Raw genomic sequence first — 22,848 nt, forward strand, 5'->3', positions numbered from 1 at the left:
ATATATATATATATGTATATACAAATTTTATTAATTATAAAAAAAAAGAAGTGCACCTTCTGCCAGAAATGGAGTTTCAGTGCCTGTAGTTCCGATCTTCAAGACATTCTTCTTCAAGTCTATGCAACATTGATGTCTTTTAAGCATATCCAAGCCCAACAGCATGTCCATAGGCTGTTCCTCAAGAACGCTGAAGGATGTTGTCAGATGATCGTTGCCGATCTGTATTTGTACCATGTGTATACGACCTATTATGCGTTGTACTCCAACACCCTTGGCGACTCCAGCCCACCTTGTGTCCACCAAACGCATAATATGACATCTCTCGGCACAGGCAGCAGACATAATAGTAGTTTGTGCACCTGGGTTACAAATAATATATCTTTAATATTACTTATCCCTGTTCCCATCAATGCAGATTCACTTTAATTCTGATTCAACTTACCCATCATCTTTTTTTTAGTTCTAAGAATTAGAAAAAGTTGAAGAGTAAGTAGAACCGAGATTAAAGTTAATATGCATTGATAAAAATGAACATTAGAGTCAATTTTGCACTTTTTTTCCGATATTTTCATTGTACAAATGTTTCCAGAGATGATCGAAATATATTGCGATATATTTATATTAAGAACAACGGTCTTTTTTCCTGTTTTCACTAACAGAGGTCATACGTTCTAAAATTAAATTGTTTTTCTGCATACCATGCAGAACGATCATTCGAGATATATATGTTTAAAAATAGACATTTACTCAGTGTTCCTTTCTTTCTCTCGAGTATAGAACAAAGATATGTAAAAATAATCTCAAGTACGATTCAAGCTAGACTGAAGAAAAGATTAAAGACAATTTTAAGAGTGATCAAGCTAGAGATTGATTAGATTAAAACTTAACTTATCAGAAGAAAGAAAATCAATCTCAAGTTTAGTAAACTTTGCTTTGTAATTGGTAAATTCCAGTCTAATCTCAATCTCAACCTCTGATCTGATCACAAATTTATATATTTGTAAAATGCACGTAGAAAATCGCATTTTTACTTGCTACTGAAAAAGCACTTGGGTCGGTGATGTACCTGAGTCAATAAAGGCTTTAACTGGAAATCCGTTGACTTTACAATTGATATACAACATAACGACAGTGCCGAAGGTCTCTGGATTGTACTCCATTGCAGCTTCCATATTTGCTTCGATATTTTTCTGTCTAATCTCTTCGGCAATTAGACGCTGTGCTTCGGTGTCAAAGGGATCGGCATTCATCATTCTCAGCCGTTGTGCTTGTCGTTCTTCTCGAGCGGCTATCTGCTCTTTGAGTACAGTTGAAAATCTATCTATAACACACGAATATTTAGACCAGAAATAATATAAAAAATTATTAAGCTGTCTCATATTCGAAACTGTTACTTACCAAGATTTCCTGACAGTAGTGCGTCGGCTAATCTGGGATTATTTTGTTTTAACAATGCCAACTGATCTGGATTAGCCAGGAACATATTTTTTATCATAGCTGGGTCATCCTCGCTGCGGGGATTTTGTACTCTGTTGTTTGCGATTGGCGATGGACGCTGATTATTGCTGGTCCCAGGAACTCTGATGGAACTGAAGTCCAGTAATGGAATGGCTAGAGCGATGTTTCTTCAAATTTAGTATGTTCATTTTTTAAATAAGATATATGTTGCTGAGTACAACACAAAGGAGATAATAAATTAAATTTGTCAATGACGTTTTATTAAATTTGGCATTATATACATATATATATATATATATATTAAACATTGAAATTGATAAATATGTATAATTAAACAGAAAGCAAAGGCCAAGGTTTTAAAGCGTATCTACATTCTCTATCAACAAGATAAATGATAAAAAGTACTGTTACAATCGGACTCAGTGCATAAAAATCAATAATAGGTTGGTTTGTTTTAAGCTAAACACTTCTTATATCATTTTTTCTTTTCCCCTATTAAGAAAAGAAAAACAAAGATAAATTGTATAACAAAGTTCAACTGGAAGAAAAAAACAGATCTAATAGCAAACATTCTTTGAGCTGTACATGAAATAAAATTTTTGCTTAAATCAACACATAAAGCAGCATTTATAGTTCATTCTTATTTTAAAATTACCTTAAGACACTAATACAGCTCTTTGACTGGTATTCATAATTCGCTCTTATTTTAAGACTCTTAAGTTAATCTTTTAAAATACTAATGCAACTCTCTTGATTGGTTCATTATATCTTAAGAACTATACTTAAGATAGTCTTAAATATAAAAATCAACTATGAATACTGATCTCTAATTGGTTAACATCGTAAGACTAGATAGTGCTTACGATAGTCTTACCAGGGTTCTATATACACAATGAGTCAGTAGTCGGAAGTCCTAAGTGGTCCTAAGTCTTAGGCTGGTATTCGTAGCCGATTCTTATTTTAAGACCATCTTAATTAATGTCTTAAAATGCTAATACAGCCCTCCGATTGGTTCATAATATCTTAAGACTGTACTTAAGACAATCTTGAATGTAAGACTATGAATACCAGTCTTAGTCTAGGTCCACAACCCTGCTTTAAAAGGTCGTAAGCCATAAAGCCTTAAGAAATTGACCAATCACAGTTGAATATGAGAAAAATAATTGACTATGATTGGTCAATTTCTTAGGGCCATGGCACATAAGAAAACTTAAACAGTAAAACGTAAGCAGTAAGCGAATTGACCAATCACGGTAGAATCTGTAAGGCCATACCTTAAGAAATTGACCAATCACAGTTGAATGAGAAAAATAATTGACTATGATTGGTCAATTTCTTAGGGCCATGGCACATAAGAAAACTTAAACAGTAAAACGTAAGCAGTAAGCGAATTGACCAATCACGGTAGAATCTGTAAGGCCATAACGTAAGCGGTAGCCAATCCAACATGTTGATTTCCTTACTGCTTACATCTTATTGCCTTAAGTTTTTTGTGTACCATGGCCTTTACGGCTTTACAGTTTAAGGCCTCTTAAAATAAGGTTGCTGACCTAGACTTAATTGGTGAAGTTGGCCAATAGCCAACTTGTACGACTAAGGTGAAGACTGTTTAAGACTTTCGATTATCGACTACAGACTTATTGTAGAACCCCCGTTAAATCCAAAAATCGATAATGAACCATTCGTAGGTACCCACCTCTGTTGAAGGGCTGCAAGTTCAAATCGCTGCCGCTTTGATGCATGTGCTGGAGGATGACAGCGTCGCCGTCGCGGATCCCATGATCGCGCAACGACTTCTTGTCGTCCATAAGTGGCAGGCCGTTGAACGCGATCACAATCTCATGGGCTGGCACGCCGCTCTCAATCTCGCAGAACGCCTTGAAGTTCTCTAGCTCCAGCTCCTCGCTCACGTCAAGGACGAAGACGCTATCGTCGCTGAGTGTCGTCACCGTCACCTTCATCGTTCGCGCTGGACGACTTGAACCCTATAGATAAATACGGGGACGCGCGTTCGCTTCGCTCTTTCACTGTCGACGGGAAAATGCCGGGAAAGATCCACACGTGTCCTCGGCCCTCGCGAAACTCAAGGAATGGGCGAGGATGTACAACGACTACAAAGTGGCGGGACGGGAGGGGCGAGCTTATTCACGGTGAGTCCTCCACCGTCCTCCGCCGTCCTCCGGATGTAAACACGAGACCAATTCGGTGAAAATATTGAGTTTGGGAACGCATATTTCAGAAAAAAGGGAGGGCCTCTGTCGAAATAATCGTGAAGTATGGAATTTTTTCCATGAGTTTTAGAACGCAATTTGATAAAAATAGCCCTTTACCGGAATAATCGTAAATTATACGATTTTTTATGAATTTGGGCATAGAATTTATTGTAAAAAAAAGTTTTCTGGTGCAATAATTGTAAATATCGTATTGTAAATACAAATTATAAATTATATATTTTTAGATTCTTGTAATTATACAAATAATTCCAACAGTCATAATCGTAACAGAGAGAAACCTGAGAGAGCTGGCTATGCCGGTTTTCTTCCTGTTACCGTCGAAATCATCCGTACACTACCGCTAGTACATCCATCTTCAGGGGTGGCACCCAGTTGGACACGGCTCAATTGGACACGAGCCACTCACAGCGCTTGAGACTACACAGCTTAGTAGCACCGGTCGCTGTGATTGGTGGTGTCCAATCGAGTCAATCGGGATCACCCCCATTTTCAGTTTGGGCTATTGCTAGATTCACACTGCATCTGATTTGCGTCGTACGACGTTATGCAACCAATCAGAAAGCAGAATTTTATTCCGTATCGATGATACGAAGCAAAATCCTGTTTTCTGATTGGTTGCAGAGGGTCGTACGACGCACATCGGATGCAATGTGAATCCAGCATGAATGAGAACGTTGATAGGCTGAATTTTTGTCCAAATCGATTGAATGATTACAAATAGTTATGTGGTGTGAGCGTGGCTCCAGGTTTCCAACGTGTTTGAGATGTGAAACGCGAATGAAGAGATATCACGTGGAGCTTTTAAAGAAAATAAATAAATGATTGATTTCATGTTCTCCTGTATATCCTAATAAAGATGAAGCGTTTATCAGAGGAGAAAACAAAGCTCGTATTCGAGAAGCTAACTAAGTAGTAAGTAACTTTACAATTTAAATTATGCTTATTCCATAATTGTCTTATTGAATGTAGGTTCTAAATATACCGGCTATTAATAATAATCTCAAATTTAATTGTAGCATTGGCGCTAATGTGAAGAACTTGATTGATCGACCAGATGGTGTTTATTGCTTTCGGGAGAAAAAGGACAGGGTGTATTATGTGTCGGAGAAAATTTTATCGTTAGCGAATAACGTAGAATCTGATAATCTGTTAAGTTTAGGCACTTGTTTTGGCAAATTCACAAAATCAGGAAAGTTTAGGCTACATATCACTGCGTTACATTATCTAGCACCTTACGCACAAGTGAGTATACGTATTTATAAATATATTTAGATTTAAATAAGTGTAATTGCAAATTTACATTATAAAATTCTTTATCAAGCACAAAATTTGGGTAAAACCTTCGGCGGAGCAACAGTTTCTCTACGGAAATCATATTATGAAATCAGGCCTCGGTCGTATAACAGAAGGCACTAATCAATATCAAGGTGTCGTCGTATTTTCCATGAACAATTTGCCACTGGTATGTTTTATCGAATTAAATATAATTCTTAACACATCGTTGATTATCTTTTTCATTTATACATTATTATATAAAAAGAGATAAATGAGACAATAACAAGTGCATTTATGTTTTCTATTTAATGCCTCAGGGATTTGGCGTTGCTGCAAAAAGTACAGCTGATTGCAAACATGCAGATCCTGTAGCAGTAATTTGCTTTCACCAAGCAGATATTGGAGAGTACATTCGTTCGGAAGACACATTACTGTGACAAAGATTTACATCTGTTCTTTTTTTTCTAACAAAAAATATATCTAATTTATACAGCAAGTTTGTTTATTTTTTTTTGCATCTTATAATTTAGATGTCTGTGATTTGTGTAATATTATATATTGACGAGTTAATAAAGTTAAGGATTGCTCGTGTACATTGTCGTATATGTATACTCCAATCATGGCATGAAATAAATTGCATTTGTTTGTAAAGAAAAGATTACGGTAGATTATATTTTATCTCCATATTTCTATAATTTTATTACAAGTAAACTTTGTGCATTACAAATTCGATTTTTATGATCAATATAAAATGCAAATATGTACATTCTATTTTTAACGTGTTCCACATTAAATAAAATTTTTGAAATGTATTATCATACTTGCTAATTAAAAATAATATATTAACGATTGTTAAAGTATATATAATGTACAATATTGACAAGTAAAAATTTTTTTTGTACTCTTGACAAAATTATTTGGATGTAATATACATAATATATATGTATAACAATATACACGATACTTTAAATGATTTTTATCGATAGTGCGTGATGTGGTTTTGTTAGAAAATAAAAAAAGCTTCGTGGAATAAGATTTGCATGATGTATTGATGCTACAATGCAAGAAGAGAATGTATTTTCACAGATCATAAAATGAAAGTACGGTACGACTTATGACTAGCGTAAACTGGCTAAGATTTACAAATTTATTTGAACTATCAATTGTTTCTTTTTTTTTCTTTTCCATCAGTTATTACAAATGCAATGAATGCAAACCGGTTCCCGAATGTGCAAATCGTGAGCTACCGTGAACTGCGAATAACAACTTATCGTTTAATGTTTTTGGTGTGCAGCGTAAATAGATGAGAAATATAAATTGTCTAAAAAATTCAAGCTCATGGTAAATAAAATTGTAATCATATTTGCTCGTATTATGACGCATCGTTCACATGCTTTCGTTTACTTCTGAATTTTATACGATACTCACTTCTCACATTTCGATATAATAATCGCTTTTAATTCTTAATTGTCCTGGCAGAAAAATTTTTACGAAAAACTAAGAATTACTGATCTTGTCTCAATAAGGGTAGTTTTTCTGTATTTTTTCGTAAAAATTTTTTTCCACTAGGATAATTGCAAACGTAGAACGCACGCAGTCTATACTTTGTTATATTACGCGATCAATTAAGGTTTGAGAGGCAGACAGATCGGACTTAGAATATTTCTTCATACCTTTCCCTTGACATGTTTAGAACTATCTTATCACGATATAAATCAGGTAGTGATATAAATCACGTAGAGCTAACCGATATCAATAAAAAGCATTCTATCATTACTGCAAGAGAACCTAATATACGAAATAATTTAGTACGAATAAAAAGTGATTCGAACACGATTTTTGAAAGACAGAAGATACAATGTCTTATTTTTGATATTTACATACAAAAAAATTACGTATCTTCTATATTGCATAGCGAAATTTGTTTCCAACATTCTACGTTACCCATTAGTGCATTTTGAAATATTGAATGAATTTATTCTACAATTCGTACTTCTCTCGTTATTGATTATTACTTATCTGACATATACATACGTATGTACAAGTCAGAAATTCATTCAAAGTGCAACACAAATCCATGTTACATTTTATCAATTGCTCCATTTTCTCAATGCAAACATACTATAAAGAAAAGATTTCAAGATATAATAAAATTCAGGGTTGATAAAAATAATGTTTTTCACATGTTTTGAACGTGTATTTTTTATAAACTGTTTAAAGCATGTATGAAGTATTAAAAACATGTTTAAAAAAATTACAATATTTTGTTCTTAAAAAAAAAAAAAAAAAAAAAAAAAAAAATTTTTTTTTTAAAAAAAAAAAAAAAAAAAAAAAACACTATCTTTTGCCAATCCTGACAAAATTCCAAAAAACATTTTTTTTTTATCAAATTTAGCAAACACAGATTTTAGCAAGTTCACCTCTTATTTGTATCGGCCAACTTATCTTTATAATCCTTCTTTTTTTTCCTTTAATAATAATTTTACGTTTTATACGAAATCCTTAATACTCTTTCGTAGCTCTTTTTCTTTTATATCTTTTTGCTCGTTTTTAACACATTTTGTAAATATACAGATATACACGCTTTTACCGATATTGTTTTACTAATTAGATAATCACTATAAATGACACTGTATATCACATTAATTTTCAATACTTCGTAAAGACGAACTTACTTCGTTTCTATTCCTCCTTTTTCTCATGCTTGTAGCACTGTACTTCCAGCGATCTTGTCATTGGAACACAGAACGTCTCAAATCTGTGTTTTCTTTATAAAATATTTGCATAAATATCCCGAAATATGTACGTGTAATGTAATGAGAAAGTTAGCAGAGATTAACATATAGTACGATAATAATGATTCACATACTGGCAAAACATATAGAACTATAAAACTAGAACTGGATATGTATATAAATTCACACCGAAATATTATTTAATTAAGGTATATTTTTACGAGCCGCTCAAACTGGTCGTTTCAGCGACAAAAAATATCACGTATTGACTTTTGTCGCAGAACTTTATACATAAAATAAAAAAAGGCAAGAATCGCCGAATTTGAGCGACAGATTTGACGCTCTGTTACCTGGATCAACAACAAAGAATAAATTAAGTTATATATATCATCAACGCTGATCAATATGATCGACACGGCGATAGCACTATCATCTTAGCTGCTGGAATAATAAGAGCGACAGATCCGTTGCTCTAATTATTTTAGTAGCACGTGAAACTGTACCTTTAAAATCCAGTTCAAATCGATAAGACTTTTTCGTTACTTATTGGCTAGGGTTTATAGTCGATTCTTATATTTAAGATTGTTTTCAGTATATCATGAATCAAGTAAAGTCTCATTAGCACATCTTAAGACATTACTTAAGATGATCTTAAAATAAAAACGATTATGAATACCGGCCATTGTGTTCACTTTACGATCTTATGACACGTTGTTTATATATAATTATATTTATATAGTGAAAGACGACGACTTATATCTTGCCAGTATGACATCTGAATAAATGACGTAAACAAAGTATCTGTGGGAAATCACTGCAATGCGTGAATCGACGTTTGTACTTTCGAGTAAAATTTTGATCTTCGTACTGGAAAAAGTGATAATCTTGCGCTTTTACTTGACATGTACCAGACATCTAATATATCAAAAACGTGATATATCAGATGGAAATTCCAATACCGTACTCTGAAAGGAAGTAAAAATTAAACATGTAACAAGATTCGTTTCAAAAACTTGTAATAATTTATAAGAATATCTTCAACAGTAGAGAATGAACAAAAATCAATCGTACCTCCGAAAAAAATGATAATGTTACTTTAACGTCTTTTATTGCCATGGCGTCGGGCGTATTTACGAGTTTTTCTACAAAAGAAAAATTCATGCAATTTTATGTTCCAATAATATATGACATTTTTTAATTGCGACTCAGAGAGAAGTGATGGATACCTGATTCTGCTCGGAGACGGAATCGGCGCATGTTCCGCGATGGCTGGTAGTACAGATCTGAAATTGTCAGTCGGACGTAGAACACCTGCAGTGCGAGATGAAAGTTTCCAGATTAGCTTCTGTCTATGAGGTGTTTGCTCCTGGGCGTTATATTTGCTCAGTACAGCGTCCACCGTCCCGTGAGTGGAATGAAAACTCTCCTCTGAAATCTAAAACGTATTAAAAATGAGCTTTAATCAACAAAATAAATTACGCGAGCAGAATTATCCTGTAATTTTCGTTCTACTTTAATTTGTTCTTTGTTTTAATCTTGCTTCGAAAATTTATTTGAAGAATTTTTATTTAAACATAAATATTTTTCCTCGTTCGCAATTTCTTCCGATATTTATTATATATTATTTAGACTAAATAATACTTAAAAAGCGAAGTAATGAAATATTTACATTGCATTTCTCTCGGAGCTCCACAGCAAACTGCATGAGTTCGTCTTTCAGCATCTGATAGGATGATGTAATGACAGATGTGTTATGTGAGGATGGGTCGTCGGTAGACACGGTGGCGTCTGAATTTGCATTCAGTCGATTAACAGCAGCATCCAAATAAGTGCAGAGTAATACCAGAGCCACCTCGGAGGGCCTGAGACTCGCGCAACTACTGTCGCAAGCCACCATTTCCAATCTGAGGATCAATTCAGATTCCTGAAACAGGCGAATGATGCTCGTAAGAGTACAGCGTCATCATAAATTTCATGTTAATAAAAATGAATCGGAAGATACACGGTAATGTCTCGTTAATAAGATTAACGTGTGACGATTTAACAAATATTTCGAATTTTATTAGCACTTCATTTTTTGATATCGAGGAGAGTGATCTTTTTTTTTATTATCTATGTAGCGATCGTGGCATAGAGTTGCATGGCTGCTCTCTGTGCCAAAGATCCGGATTCAAATCCATCTAGAACGCACACATACATCAGATTTTATTTGATCGTCTCTTGGAAGACAAATCACCGAAAATAACTTTGCCATAAACCTCCTCTAATAAGCCATTTGGAACTAGCAAAAACTGTAAGTCTCGTATGATATATGCAGAAGAGATCACATCTGTGATAAGAGACGATGGACTCAGAGATTATCCTATAAATAAATTAGGAGATGATAGCTCACCTTGACGATATTGATATACACGTCGCCGAGATGCATTTGCTTCGCTACCGCATGAAACATTTTGTTGAACAACTGTAGAAAAGTCAGAGCGGTAGTAGGTTCAGTGCCGGGTGCCCATTCCAATTTATTTCGTATCACCTCCGACATGCGCCTCAAGTCATCAGCTGTGCATCTGCACTGTGAGATCGAGATTAGGTGCTCGGCATCTATGGACTGCATCCGTTGGATGGCAGCAATGTAAAAAGCTGACACGCTGATGCAGGCCATATGCTTCTGCCTTGCCTTCATTTTAGTCAGGAATCGGTCTATCAGATTTATAGCAATGAAAAATACATCTGAAGACAAATCGTACATCACTTTTAGGCATCTTAGTACATGAACAGATCTGTCTCGAGCACCAATCGTTATCTCATCGTCCTGGACAAACAGAAATTGTTCGGTAATTATATAAACAAATGCTATTATTAATCTTTATTAATCTGTAATATATGTTAAATCTTAAAACTTTGAAGATACTATACTAAAATTTTGCTATATTAAAATATATTAAAATGTAGAAGATAAATATCATCATAGTCAATAGTTTCATTGATGCTGGTTATAAAATTTTAACCGTTTCCTCTGCACAACATGGATGTTCTTACATGTGTTGTTATAGGTAATTGACGGAGGTCCGGTTGAAATTTGACCTCCTGGACGAGGTCTCGGACCAGGTCTTCTTGAAGTTCTTCGAGCGGAGGGATGGCATCCGGTACAGGCAAGCCCGTGTCCATTCCTGCGGTGTGCGACATCGCAACAGCTAACTACAATAATCCGACTACGACTACCCGGCAACCAGGTTTGACGGGTGTAGTGTGGCTGATGAGAAGAACCACACAACAAGAATGGCGCAGCTGGCCAGCCTTGTATCTGTAAACAGAGTAATAAGAGTATAAACAGAGTTCGAGATAAACTTTTCGTGTCCATACATAGTATCATTAACGAGAAAAAAAAATAAAAGTGGAACATCTCAAAATTTACAAACTTTAAACAATAGATATCTCTCGTTCGATTTAGATCAGATTTTTTCCAACTCAAAAAACATTTTATATATCGAAAGGCGAAGTTACTACAGAGAAATTGTTAATACTACAAATATTCTACTTAGAATAAATTTTCAGCACTGTGGATAGATAACATACAATAGAATTCCGTTTATTTGCACCCTATTTGCACGAAGAAGTTCATGTTCCGGTAGTTATTTGGATGATAAGAGCTCGACGTGTTGGACTTTAATTTTTTTAAAGTCAGCTGTCATTATCAGAACTAATAAGTACTCGGTTATCAAACTGTTTTGTTCCTCGACAAGTTTGAATAAACAGAAGAGTATGTTAAAATTATCTTATTAATTTCCATTTTCATTTCTTGAATTTGTTATTAGGAGTTAAACCCAATGCGTCGCAAGGCTTTTTCTTTTCATTATTAAAAAATTTCTCTAGAGCGACATGCAACTGATATTCGTCAAAGTAGATCAAGTTGACCTTATGCAAACGTCTCAGTTCGCGCCTTCAATGCTGAAATAATTCTGCGTCGTACGTGAACAAACGCACGATTATGCAAGGTCAACCGAATCGTTTTCTCTTTTAACACGACTGCTCATATAAACAAAATGCTACGTGTTGCCTTTGTGCGACTCGGTTGAAAAGAGAGCGTCTCAAGGATGCAACATACCGATAAAGCACTTGGCTTCTCTCTCTCTCTCTCTCTCTCTCTCTCTCTCTCTCTCTCTCTCTCTCTCTCTCTCTGTCTGTCTGTCTGTCTTTTTTCTCTCTGTCCTTCTTTTTTTCCTCAACCACCTTCGAGGTGAGAGAGCAGATCGTATTGGATGTATGAAGTAACAAAGTACGTATTGTAGAATTATTCGAAATGGATTTCAATAAAAATTATTCTCTAGATTTCTATTGTATTTTCTAGGAATAACTCCAATTGGAATCCATTCCGAACAGTTCCATAATACGTGAAAAATAATGAAGGAAAGGAAATGAATGACTGTCAACATCGTGGCTATAGATAGTCAGGTATCTTCGATAAATGAAACAATGACGTTTCGTAAACAGCCTCTTCAGATAGAGATAAAGTTATGTTTATACACTCGTAAACACGCCACCTTCCAAATCCGTCATTACTGAAATACCACAAATTTCAATGTCAAGTGTGCGAGAAATATAAGAGACTTAATATAATTTATGATAGATATTATCAGCGTTGAAAATTAAAGGCGAGTCACTTCCAAATTAAGCGAGCCAACGTTATAAGTCTGCACGATCTGACGTCACAGGGAAGATAAGTGGCCATTCTCTGTCGAAGGAGTTGCGTATTTTGGTTAAAGTCTTGCGTAGTTTTCGAATCAGTATCCATATAGGCGAATATTATTCAATATTTTAGGCATATTTTTAGAATATTAATATTATGCGCATATAGAAATGGTCGATTGACGCATCGACTCCGATAGCGAATTCACCGAAAAATAATGAGACGATTATATTTTTTTTCGACGCATTCACAAGAGACAAGAATAAAATGCAAGAATAAGTAAGTAAATAAGAGCGAAACGTTGAAAACAAATCTGAAATGTTGTAAGCTACCTATCTAATACCACGATATTCATATATGACTTCACAATGCCCGATAAAAAAAGACAAGCTAAAAGTTTTGCCGGTTAAATTAATCTTCGATTAAATTTGATTGTTTATGGCAATTTCTACTAATATAGATTAATTTTAGTCCCAGTTTAATTTACTTTCTATCCTTTATAAGAATTAAAAAATAAATAAAGACACATGAATGGAAAACACTATATTCGGTCAAAGCGATTTTTCATTCATAATAATATTTCTTGTGAATTTATATATAATAATTTCCAGTTTAAATATAAAAAGAGAGTAAATTAAATCGAGTTTGATACGAGTTTAAGTTAATCTACCAAATTAAAGTTAATCCACAGTGATGAAAAAGGTTAATGCCTGTTTCTACCAATGTAGATCAACTTTAATTTTAGTTTAACTTACTTTTTGTCTTTCTCCAGATTCAAGAATTAGAAAAGGATAAAGAGTAAGTTGAACCGAGACTAAAGTTAGTCTACATTAGTAGAAATGGACGTTAAACTACCTGTTTAGTTCCACACGTGGTGGAGGTCTACTTAGAAAAGACTTCTCTATCGTTCGGAGCAAACAAATCATTCGTAAAACATGTGGTGGCTTGGGGACTCGCGATTCGGGTAACAGAAGAGGGGGAAAAAGAGAAAGACAGTGTTTAAAACTCGTATCCTTCTCTAACCAATGAAACGGTCCAGAGCTGACATGATGACGAAAGAAAGGTGCCGTATTACATTGAAATTTCGCACTCAGTAAAGAAATTTTTTTTAGTATAGAACAAATAAATATGTGTGATTATATAATATGTATTGTTAACAAATATCGTTTGATACTAATTTAAAAAATTATTTAAAAATTAAAAAATAATTAAAAATTCGAATTTGCTAAATATTCTCCGAATGATTTAATCTCTATTAATGTAATGCTGTGTTAATATATGTAGTATTCATCGAATCGAGATAAGGTATTTTTGCGTCATTACGAGGTTAAAGGTTATTACGTCATCGTATTCCCAGAGTTCAACGCACTCCAGACCGACGTAAATGTTTATCGATTTTTCGGATGTTACACGTGTGTTAGAAGATGCACCATATATATATATGTGTATATATATATATGTCTTGTGATGGCTGCAATATTGGCAGCAAATACTGCGAATATGCGAGTAAATTATTCAAAAAATTATACATATAAAAATATAATCATAAAGGTATAAATAATAAATAAAATCATGAAACTTCAATAAAAAAAATAGAATCATTTATTGTATGTAAATACAGTACAGAAATATTTAAGAAAGTTTTATACGGTAATAAAGAAACGTAACTAAATTTTTTTAATTTAACAATATCACATTTCAGGAGCAAAGAATCCTTTGCCATTTCCAAACATTTGAGGCGATATTTAATTATAACCGGCGAACTATTTTTCGAATCTACACAAATTTCTAGACATGATAGAATTAATAAAAAATTTAATGTGTTTCATATTAATTGATAAAACTAAAATAAACCGAGGATGAAATAACCGATTTCTGTTCGTCTGTGTTCGACTTATGTATGTTCGTTTCTCTTTCCCCCAATACAACACTGCAAATCTAGAGGGGAGGGAGTTATGGAGGCCATGGCCCCCCTTGAAGTCTCCTTTTTTAAAAATATTTATAGTGAAACGTTATGAAACATTTTAAATATTTTTAAAATGCTTAATCACAATTCTGATATTCCAAAAATATTTTTAATTTAAAAAACTAGATATAAAAAACAGAGAACAAATTATATTAAATTAAATAATACTTTTTCATTTAATTTACATTACATTAAATTTAAATAATTACTTTTTCAATTTATAATTTAAATAATAATTTAATATTCTATCTTTTCATATTTGACTTCAAAAAAATTCATTGCAATGGACATTAATTTAAATTCTTCAACTTACTCTTTTATCTTTTTCTAGCCATTAGAATATTCTGTAGATTAATTGTAAGATTAAATAAGATTTAATCTGCATTGGAAACGGACATTATAAAACGAAGGATTAAGTCGCTTTGTTCAAATAAATTGCAATTCATTTCCTCGTTATTTCCTTTTTTTCTTTGATTATAATATTAAATTGTAAGAACACCAACGTTTATTTTCATTGCTATTTTGTTATTATTCTGACTCCATTCAGGGCACGTACTATGAAATTATTCGGAATGCATTCCGAATAATTTTATAATATATATAATACGTGCCTAGGAATAAACGAAAGAAACAATACTCGTAACGGAGTTAGTAGAAGAGTACAATGACCCGCGCATCGCTTTCTTCGCAAATCGGAAGCTTAATCGATAGAACAGCAAAGGAACTTCGTTCAAAACAATCTCTCAAGTTTCTTAGATCCGAGTATCAAATGATTCCCGTTAGTCCCGTTGCTATCAACAAACAGAATATATCTAGACCTAAACGGAACGGTCTTTCTACTTTACGCGCGACACAAAGAATCGACGCACCAACGACTGGAAACTCGATTTAAATCGGGAGTAAAAAGTAATCGAAATCCATTCTTTTGGCTGGATTTATCGTCTTGAAAAACCAGTCAATCCGCGCGGTTAGATGGAGAAAGTAAAAAGAAATGAAAACAATTAACTGACAAATCCACTGAAATTTCGCGAAATCTACCTTTTTTCCCCTCCATTATTCTTCGTCTCGGCAAAGTATAAACGAAATACAGTGAGATTAATGGCGATTACTCACCCGGATGCGTCCGAAACGCTTTTACGTCAGCGAATCACCCAATTTTGGCCCGCGTTTTACCTATCAGTCCAGGAGAATAAACAGAAACAGAACCTGATACTACGACGACTGACGGTTGGTTCGTTGGTCGTATACAATAATAGCGATGGCCAGATGGCCTTCCTCCATCCCCCCCCTCATCGCCTAAAAGATCCGTAAATGCGTCGCTGATTCAGCTGATCACCGTGCGCAAGCGCGCCAATCACTATTGTCGGCAAAGAAATGAAATTGGCAGCATTGACTAATGGCTCCTGCACATTAGACGCGGTGACCAATGAACACTTTAGGAGCTGTAAGCTTATTGGCTACCAAAGACATATAGCGTTTTCGGCCCGATCGGGTTTGCACCAACCTTGGTTGGATTAATCTTTTCTATTGGTTGACGTCACCCGCTCTACCAATAGGAGAGCACAAAAGGGTGGCACCCAGTTGGACACGGCTCAATTGGACACGAGCCACTCACAGCGCTTGAGACTACAAAGTTCCTAAGCACCGATCGCTGTGATTGGTGGTGTCCAATCGAGCCGTGGTCAATCGGGATCTCCCCGCACAAAACGTCATTAATCCAACCCAGGTTGGTGCAAACCTGGTCGGGCCGAAAACGCTGTAAGTAGTGTATCAAATGTGGTCGATAATAATGAGAGAGAGGGACCGTGGGAGACGGCCAATCTCCCTCTCATTCTCTCTCCCATCACACCATTGAATGGAAAGAGATAGAAATGGCCGTCTGCCACGGTTCCTCTCTCTCATCCCTATCGACCATTTTGACACACGGATCGCGCAGTCCATTTTCTATGCCTTTGACCTAACCTAATCCTAAATCCTAACCTCACTATTGCGGGAAACGTGAAGAACGAGGTTTGAATGAAGGTTATGGTCACCGTCGTGCTTTTTATGTGATATCAAATAAAAAAAATGTAATGTCACGATCTAGAATTTTGCAGTATGGTTTACCGTTTTTAGTCTTTGTTCTCGGTGGATCGTTTGGTCTTCGAGAATTTACGGAACTACGGTAATTGCCTTAGGAGATAAAAAAGTATCACCTGTGTTCGACATTTCCTTATCAAAATAAATCTTCAGTTATAGATATAAACGTACATCTCAATATGACATACACGACGAATTGGAAAAAGAGGGATTTCAAATGAAACCATCAGAAGAAATTACTTTGGAGAAAGAATGCGAAAAGTTGGAGAAGGTATGCATGTAGTGGGCAAAGGTTGAAATAAATTTTACAAGATTACAGATCTGTTCTTTTTAGCTGAACTTCTTGCACAGCTCATCTTTCCCTTTTTTCTAAAAGAAACAACGAAATTGTGTAATAAATTTAACCAAAAAGACAGGCCTTACTAGATCTATATAATGTAATTTTTTGTATTCAGATTGATCTTGACAACTGGGAGAACGTTAGAATACCACGACCATGGGAGGAACCAGAAGATACAAAAAATTGAGTATAAATAATATATATAATTAACATGTTGTTAATTATCAATTTTTAGCAACACTTGTAATATCATTTGACAATTATATGAAGGCTTATTATTAGATAAGAAATAGAATTTTTTATATAGTCTAATTTGGTGTAATCTTATTTAAGAAATTTATTAACAATAATTGACAAATTCTTTATATTTATAATTAAATTAATATAACAATGTTCACAGTTTTTCAAAAAGATTTTAAAGTTTATGATTACAAATAACTGTATATAAACATAATGTAACATATGAGAAAAGATCTTCACCTTGTAAGTCTTATAGAGAGCATTCTAAAGCTCTAAATTCTTGAAATGTGATTGACAAATTAAAATATTTAAGTTTATACTAATGCTTAATTATAATGTTTCATCAATAGTTTATATATTGTGTATATGGCAGTGAAGTAATATAGCAAGAATTCATCCTGCTCTGCAGAATTCATTTGTATCAAATTCGTTTTAAATGAACATTAATCACTTGTCTATATTAAAATTCTTTTAAATGCATTTAAATGTCATTACATTTTCTTTTTCTAACTACATTCGACTTTTAATACTTTTGCAGAATACATTTGAGTATTTGTCAATACTTATCACACTAATAATATTAATAGCACATTCTGGTCAACAGTAAATTATGTGCAGATTTAATAGATTTTTTAAATCAGTGTTTAAAAGATGACCTACGAAAAAAAATTTGATTACATAAAATCTTTCAGTAATTATATCTAATACATACAATATAAAATTATTTTGCATAACACACAATGTCATGCCCCTTGCTTGGCACAATTTTTACTTTACCTTTTTTGAAATCCGTACATGTCTAATAAACTTTGTTGTCTAGGAACTGTTGGCGATTGTTTACTTTGACGTAATCCTTTCTTTTTTGTAACTCGTACCTAAGAAATATTTTGTAAGTAATTAACTGAGTAGTTAACTTTAATATTTCCTATTATTTTTAAAACTTGTTTATCTGCCTATTTACCAGATTCGATGAACTTCGTTTTTTCGATGTATTTCTTTTATGGGGGAAACAATGAACATTTTTTGTATTTATCCATTCGAGTGAATCATTTTGCGAACTATTCGCATTTTCGTAATTGTTTATATCAATAATGTCCATACTAGAATTTGATGATACTAAATAATTATTTGTTACATAATTTCTATCAGTTGTTGTATGTGTCATTAATGGTACATCATTTATCCTATCGTTAGGATTTGATTTTTCAGAAACATTTTTATAAATATTAGTTAAACAATCGTTTTGGTTTGATAAAAATGGATCATTAATATTTTCTATTGAATTTGCATTTTGTTCAGTGTCTGTTATAGATAATCTTTTTTGTTTCCGAGTTATATTATGTACATCTGTATCTAAAATTGTATTATAGTTTGTACTTATCCAACTGGTTTCCATCTCTTTATTCTCTGACTCAAGTACACTGCACTCTTTATCTGATTTTGAGAAATATTTGCTTTCTATTACAGTATTTTCATCTATGAGAGTTCGTCTTACACGCATTAAATTTCTTCCACTTTTTCGATAATTCCCGTTAGATAAAATACATGGTGAAGTCGTGAGATCAGACACTCGTTTAATAAATGGATTTTTTTGTTTAAGTAAATCTGGTGACGTATTATTTGTTAAATTTAAATAATCTTCTGATGCTTTGTTATCGATTAGTTTAGCATCTCGACTTGATTTATACATATCCAAAATGGCAGTATTGTGTAAATCATGATCCTCTGAATCGCTTTGAATGTTCGAATTATTATGCGAATTTAATGAGACATATGCATTCTTTAGAGACTTCCTTTCTTTACCAAGCTCTTTTTCATTAAAAAATGACGAATTCAATACAGAGAGAGGAGAGCTTTGACATTTCGTTTTATTAGTGCCGTCGATTAGCTTAGTATCTCGACTTGATTTATACATTTCCAAAATGGCAGTATTGGATAAATTATGATCTTCTGGATCGCTTTGAATGTTCGAACTATTATGCGAATTTAATGAGACGTATGAACTCATTAGAGACTTTCTTTCTTTACCAAGCTCTTTTCCATTAATAAATGACGAATTCGATACAGAGAGAGGAGAAGAGTTTTGACATTTCGTCTTCAATTTATATTTGCCTGACCAAATACTAGTTTGAATCATTGTTTGTCCTGTATCTCGCTTTCTTTTTCGTTCCTATATATATATATATACAATATATAATTAAATTTAATAAATCTTTTGAATTTTATTACTAGAGAGTACCATATTATTTCTAAAGATTATCCAATATATAGTTTTATAATAGTTAATTTAACTACTTACGATTTTATCTGGATTAAAATCATGAACCATTTTTAAAGTAGCTGGGTCGCAATTACCAAGAGCTAGTTGTAAAGCAAGGTCTTCGTCTAACTCTTTCCCAGCATATTGCAATTGATCTTGAGTGATATTAGCTGGGGGTGGATTCAATCGTATTTGCTTCCTTTGCAATGGACAGAATACTAATTGATGTTTGAACGTTATTTCAGCTAATATAAATGCGTCTCTGTATTCCTTTGTCACGACTAGCGATTTCATGTTGAGAACCGAACTTAAACGTGTCAATGCCTTAAAAGATATTGGATCAGCATTACTTAAGGCGCATACAACTTTCTCATTCGTATTGTCAGAGATTTCTTTTTGTATTCACAAAATTTTTGTTAGGTTTTTCTTATTGCTAAGCTATGGAAATGTTTACTGCTAAATTTGGCATAACTAACCCTATGTATATTTTGATCTGTACTTTTTGTAATAAACTTTCGTGCTTTTCCCAAGCCAATACCAGGAAGAGAAGGAAGATAGTCGCAACCAGACAAAATACAGATATGGCGGAACTTATCCATTTCAAATTGTTCAGATCTTACATTCATTGCCAAATGTAATTGGTCTTGTTCGACCAAAACCCCATTTCCAACAAGATCCATTTTAAAAAATATCTATAATAAAAAGGAACAAAAAAACACCTTAATAAATGGAGAAGTAAGATCATATTTGGAACGTTTATCTAATACTTAATCTGGTATCTATGACTTTTAAGACTAGAAAATTGATGTATAGCAAAAAATATTAGATGCTTTCCATTTGGCGACACAAGTAAACACAAACATTACTTTACCTTTCTTGGAAATGAGTAACGAAGATAGAATGACCTGTGTCAACTTGTGTCACCAAATAAAAAGCAACCATTATAAACAGGAAATAAATCCTTTCCTTGAAAAAACATTTATATTGTTTCTCAGTACTATGTTATTATATATTAAAAAAGTAACAGAAAATAAAATTTAAAGAAAGAATTAAATTATAAGAGAATACAGTATACTAACTTTCTTACAACCAAATAACGTTAAGTCACTATCTTCTGTGATAACAACATCAGCTATACCACTAATACTTAAATATGCCAATTGTGCATCAGCTTCATAAGGAGCTATAATACAATCAATGTTCTCATTTTGACATTGTTTAATTAATTCTAACGCTATCATGTGAGTGATATCTACAGCTCGTCTCAACAAATTTGTTCCTTCTGTAACTTGACCCATTTGTATCAATTCGATCGCTTTACGACGATTCAGTTCTCTGGCTCTATAAAACAATACAGTTATACATGTTATTTATTCATCCAATTCAGAATTTACAGTGAGCTTAAGTTTCATTGAACTTAAAGCAATTTTTGGAGTAAAGCGTGGTTTTTTAACTTCAAAATAATTGAATAATGTTTCTTTGTACGTACTTTCGTCTCTTGATTTCTGTCTGCTCTTTAGCAGGCAGCCGTTGGCCGTCAAACACCAGGATGGGTTTTATTTTATATTTCAAAAGCATCTTTATATATTTCATACAATACACAACGTACCTATGATAGAACAGAAAAATTATTAAATACCTATTAATGTAAAAAAGAATAGGCCTGTTTTTTTTTGGCTGAACTTTTGCACCATTTATCTTTCTTCCTCTTCTTTCCTGCTGGAAAAGGAAAAAAAATGAACTGGTGCAAAAGTTTAGCCAAAAAGAACACGCCTAATATCGATGAGAATAATAAATATATTTAATGCTTACGCGTCTGTCGTTTCTCCCATCATTAATTTCTCAGCACAGGAAAATGCACCTTTGTGTAACCAACAATAAGAATCAATTGCAACAGTCCCACCAGAAAACTCTTTGATATTCGTCTTTCTAGAAGACTTTTCTAAGAACGGTAGCAACCCGGTGATACCCATATTTATACAAATTAATTTCTGTCACAGTTTAAACAATTAAATTGTATTAAACAACAAATTCTATTAAAATACATCCCTGACATCAAAACTACATTGCCGCCAGATTCGCTGACATTGCGCATGTCATTATAAACATACTACCAACGTTGAAACTCTAGATTTCTTTTTTCGCCCTAGGGAATTTTGAAAAACTTATTCTGGTTACCTATCCTTTCGCGAAAGGGCAGCCAACCTAAATCTAAACGACAGTTTTTCCATGGTGGAAATATTTCCATGAGTTTTTCTAGGTATTTGTTCTGTGATGAAACCGCGGGAAAGAATTGTACTTGTTTCTATCGAATGTAGATTAATTTCGATTTAATTTATTTTTTCTTTTTCCAGTTTTAGAATTACAAAAAAAGTGGAGAATAAGTTGAACTGAGATTAAATCTACAATAGCAGAAATGGGCATAAGTTATACTTTTAGCTTTGGCGCACTCACAGATGTTATGTTTTCATTATAAGTAATTATTTAGTTTTTAGCCCTCCTTATCTTCAATTATATTTTTATACTGTGATACAAAAAAAACTGCGTCAATCACAGCTTGAATTCAGTTCTGAAATATCGTCGAATGACAAAGAATGGTAACAACCATCCTTACAATTACTCTACTCATCATCTGATCTACATTAACTCTCTTTCTAATTATTTATGGCTTCTGAGACGAAAATTGCTGTTGGGAGATCAAAGATTGGATATTCCAGGAAACTGTACTCGATTGAAGATGATTATAAAAGGTACATTCTTTGATATAGTTAGAATAAAGTAAGATTTAATTTCTGTTTTATAAAAATACACATCTCTCTTACATATGTACACATACAAAATATTTCTACATATTGTACACTTTTTGCAAACTTCCATTAAATAGATTATAATATAATAGCAAAGTCATAATATAAATTATATTACAATATAATGTCCCAAAAATTGTTATAAATTAAATGAAAATATATTAAAACGTATTTTATCTGTATGGAGCATTTTTCTAATACTATGTACTTATTGTCACTAAATGTTTTTCAGTCAACATATAAAATAAACTAAGAATCATTCTTCATCCACAATAATTTTAATATTGAAATAAGGAAGAATAGTTTAATATCCAAGAATGCGATCAATAAATCTATACAATTAAGTAAAATCTTGCTATTAAACATTGCAAAATTAAATTTAGTGATACAAGTGAAATAACAAAACTTTATTATTTTATTTTTATTTTTAATATTTATTTTAATGAAATTTTTTTATTTAAGACATTTATGGCCATATCTTAAGTTTTGATGGCATAATTTTCTTTTAACATTCTAAAATTATTATTATATATTAATTAATTATTATCATTGTGTATTAATTAATTTGTAATTATTTAAAATTATTTTGTTTAATCTTATGTACGATATAGCACGTCAAGCGAAATCTTTTCTATTTTCAAGAATGCTATTTAAGTTGATAAAGTTTTGCCATACAAATCTTGTATCAAAATCACAATTACACTGTTATTATAATTTAATATGAAAATTGTGAATACTCTCTCTCTCTCTCTCTCTCTCTCTCTCTC

The 22,848-nt window shown here is 33.0% G+C and overlaps 4 protein-coding genes across 6 annotated transcripts in view; 2 read left to right on the plus strand and 2 right to left on the minus strand.

Moving 5' to 3' along the window:
• The window catches only part of rngo (DNA damage inducible 1 homolog rngo), a 4,592-nt gene extending 917 nt beyond the window's left edge, over positions 1–3,675 (minus strand). Inside the window, exons 1-4 of the mRNA XM_018517917.1 lie at positions 3,158–3,675; positions 1,402–1,614; positions 1,070–1,324; positions 57–362 (exon numbers count right to left, since the gene is read on the minus strand). Of these exons, the coding sequence (XP_018373419.1) occupies positions 57–362; positions 1,070–1,324; positions 1,402–1,614; positions 3,158–3,422 (1,039 nt within the window). The 5' untranslated portion in view covers positions 3,423–3,675. The remainder of the gene's footprint in view (positions 1–56; positions 363–1,069; positions 1,325–1,401; positions 1,615–3,157) is intronic.
• A 754-nt stretch (positions 3,676–4,429) lies between these two features.
• LOC108767860 (60S ribosome subunit biogenesis protein NIP7 homolog) lies at positions 4,430–5,717 on the plus strand. Its single transcript, XM_018517941.1, has 4 exons — positions 4,430–4,607; positions 4,712–4,937; positions 5,017–5,157; positions 5,288–5,717. Exons 1-4 carry the CDS (start codon positions 4,552–4,554, stop codon positions 5,405–5,407), a joined length of 543 nt encoding a protein of 180 aa, XP_018373443.1. The 5' UTR covers positions 4,430–4,551; the 3' UTR covers positions 5,408–5,717.
• Positions 5,718–7,366: 1,649 nt separating this feature from the next.
• CycG (cyclin G) lies at positions 7,367–21,304 on the minus strand. Of its 3 annotated transcripts, XM_018518033.1 has the most exons (9): positions 21,087–21,304; positions 20,764–20,883; positions 20,354–20,615; positions 19,751–19,966; positions 19,314–19,598; positions 19,030–19,184; positions 17,976–18,807; positions 17,792–17,889; positions 10,888–11,006 (listed from the first exon to the last, which is right to left on the minus strand). In XM_018518033.1, the coding sequence occupies exons 1-9, from the start codon at positions 21,245–21,247 to the stop codon at positions 10,901–10,903; spliced, it is 2,235 nt and encodes a 744-aa protein (XP_018373535.1). In that variant the 5' UTR covers positions 21,248–21,304; the 3' UTR covers positions 10,888–10,900. The 3 variants fall into 3 exon arrangements, with proteins under 3 accessions (XP_018373533.1, XP_018373534.1, XP_018373535.1); XM_018518031.1 differs by lacking the exons at positions 17,792–17,889; positions 17,976–18,807; positions 19,030–19,184; ... (3 more) ...; positions 20,764–20,883; positions 21,087–21,304 and adding exons at positions 7,367–8,670; positions 8,777–8,847; positions 8,932–9,140; ... (1 more) ...; positions 10,098–10,514; positions 15,469–15,661 and having other exon boundaries at positions 10,742–11,006; XM_018518032.1 differs by lacking the exons at positions 17,792–17,889; positions 17,976–18,807; positions 19,030–19,184; ... (3 more) ...; positions 20,764–20,883; positions 21,087–21,304 and adding exons at positions 7,367–8,670; positions 8,777–8,847; positions 8,932–9,140; ... (1 more) ...; positions 10,098–10,514; positions 13,245–13,282 and having other exon boundaries at positions 10,742–11,006.
• On the plus strand, positions 16,351–17,037 carry l(3)neo43 (cytochrome c oxidase assembly protein COX16 homolog l(3)neo43). The gene is made up of 3 exons (XM_018518034.1): positions 16,351–16,519; positions 16,588–16,705; positions 16,890–17,037. The coding sequence occupies exons 1-3, from the start codon at positions 16,428–16,430 to the stop codon at positions 16,959–16,961; spliced, it is 282 nt and encodes a 93-aa protein (XP_018373536.1). The 5' UTR covers positions 16,351–16,427; the 3' UTR covers positions 16,962–17,037.
• Positions 21,305–22,848: the final 1,544 nt, after the last annotated feature.

This window comes from Trachymyrmex cornetzi, unplaced genomic scaffold, assembly GCF_001594075.2.
Source record: "Trachymyrmex cornetzi isolate Tcor2-1 unplaced genomic scaffold, Tcor1.1 scaffold73, whole genome shotgun sequence".
NCBI lineage: Eukaryota > Metazoa > Arthropoda > Insecta > Hymenoptera > Formicidae > Trachymyrmex > Trachymyrmex cornetzi.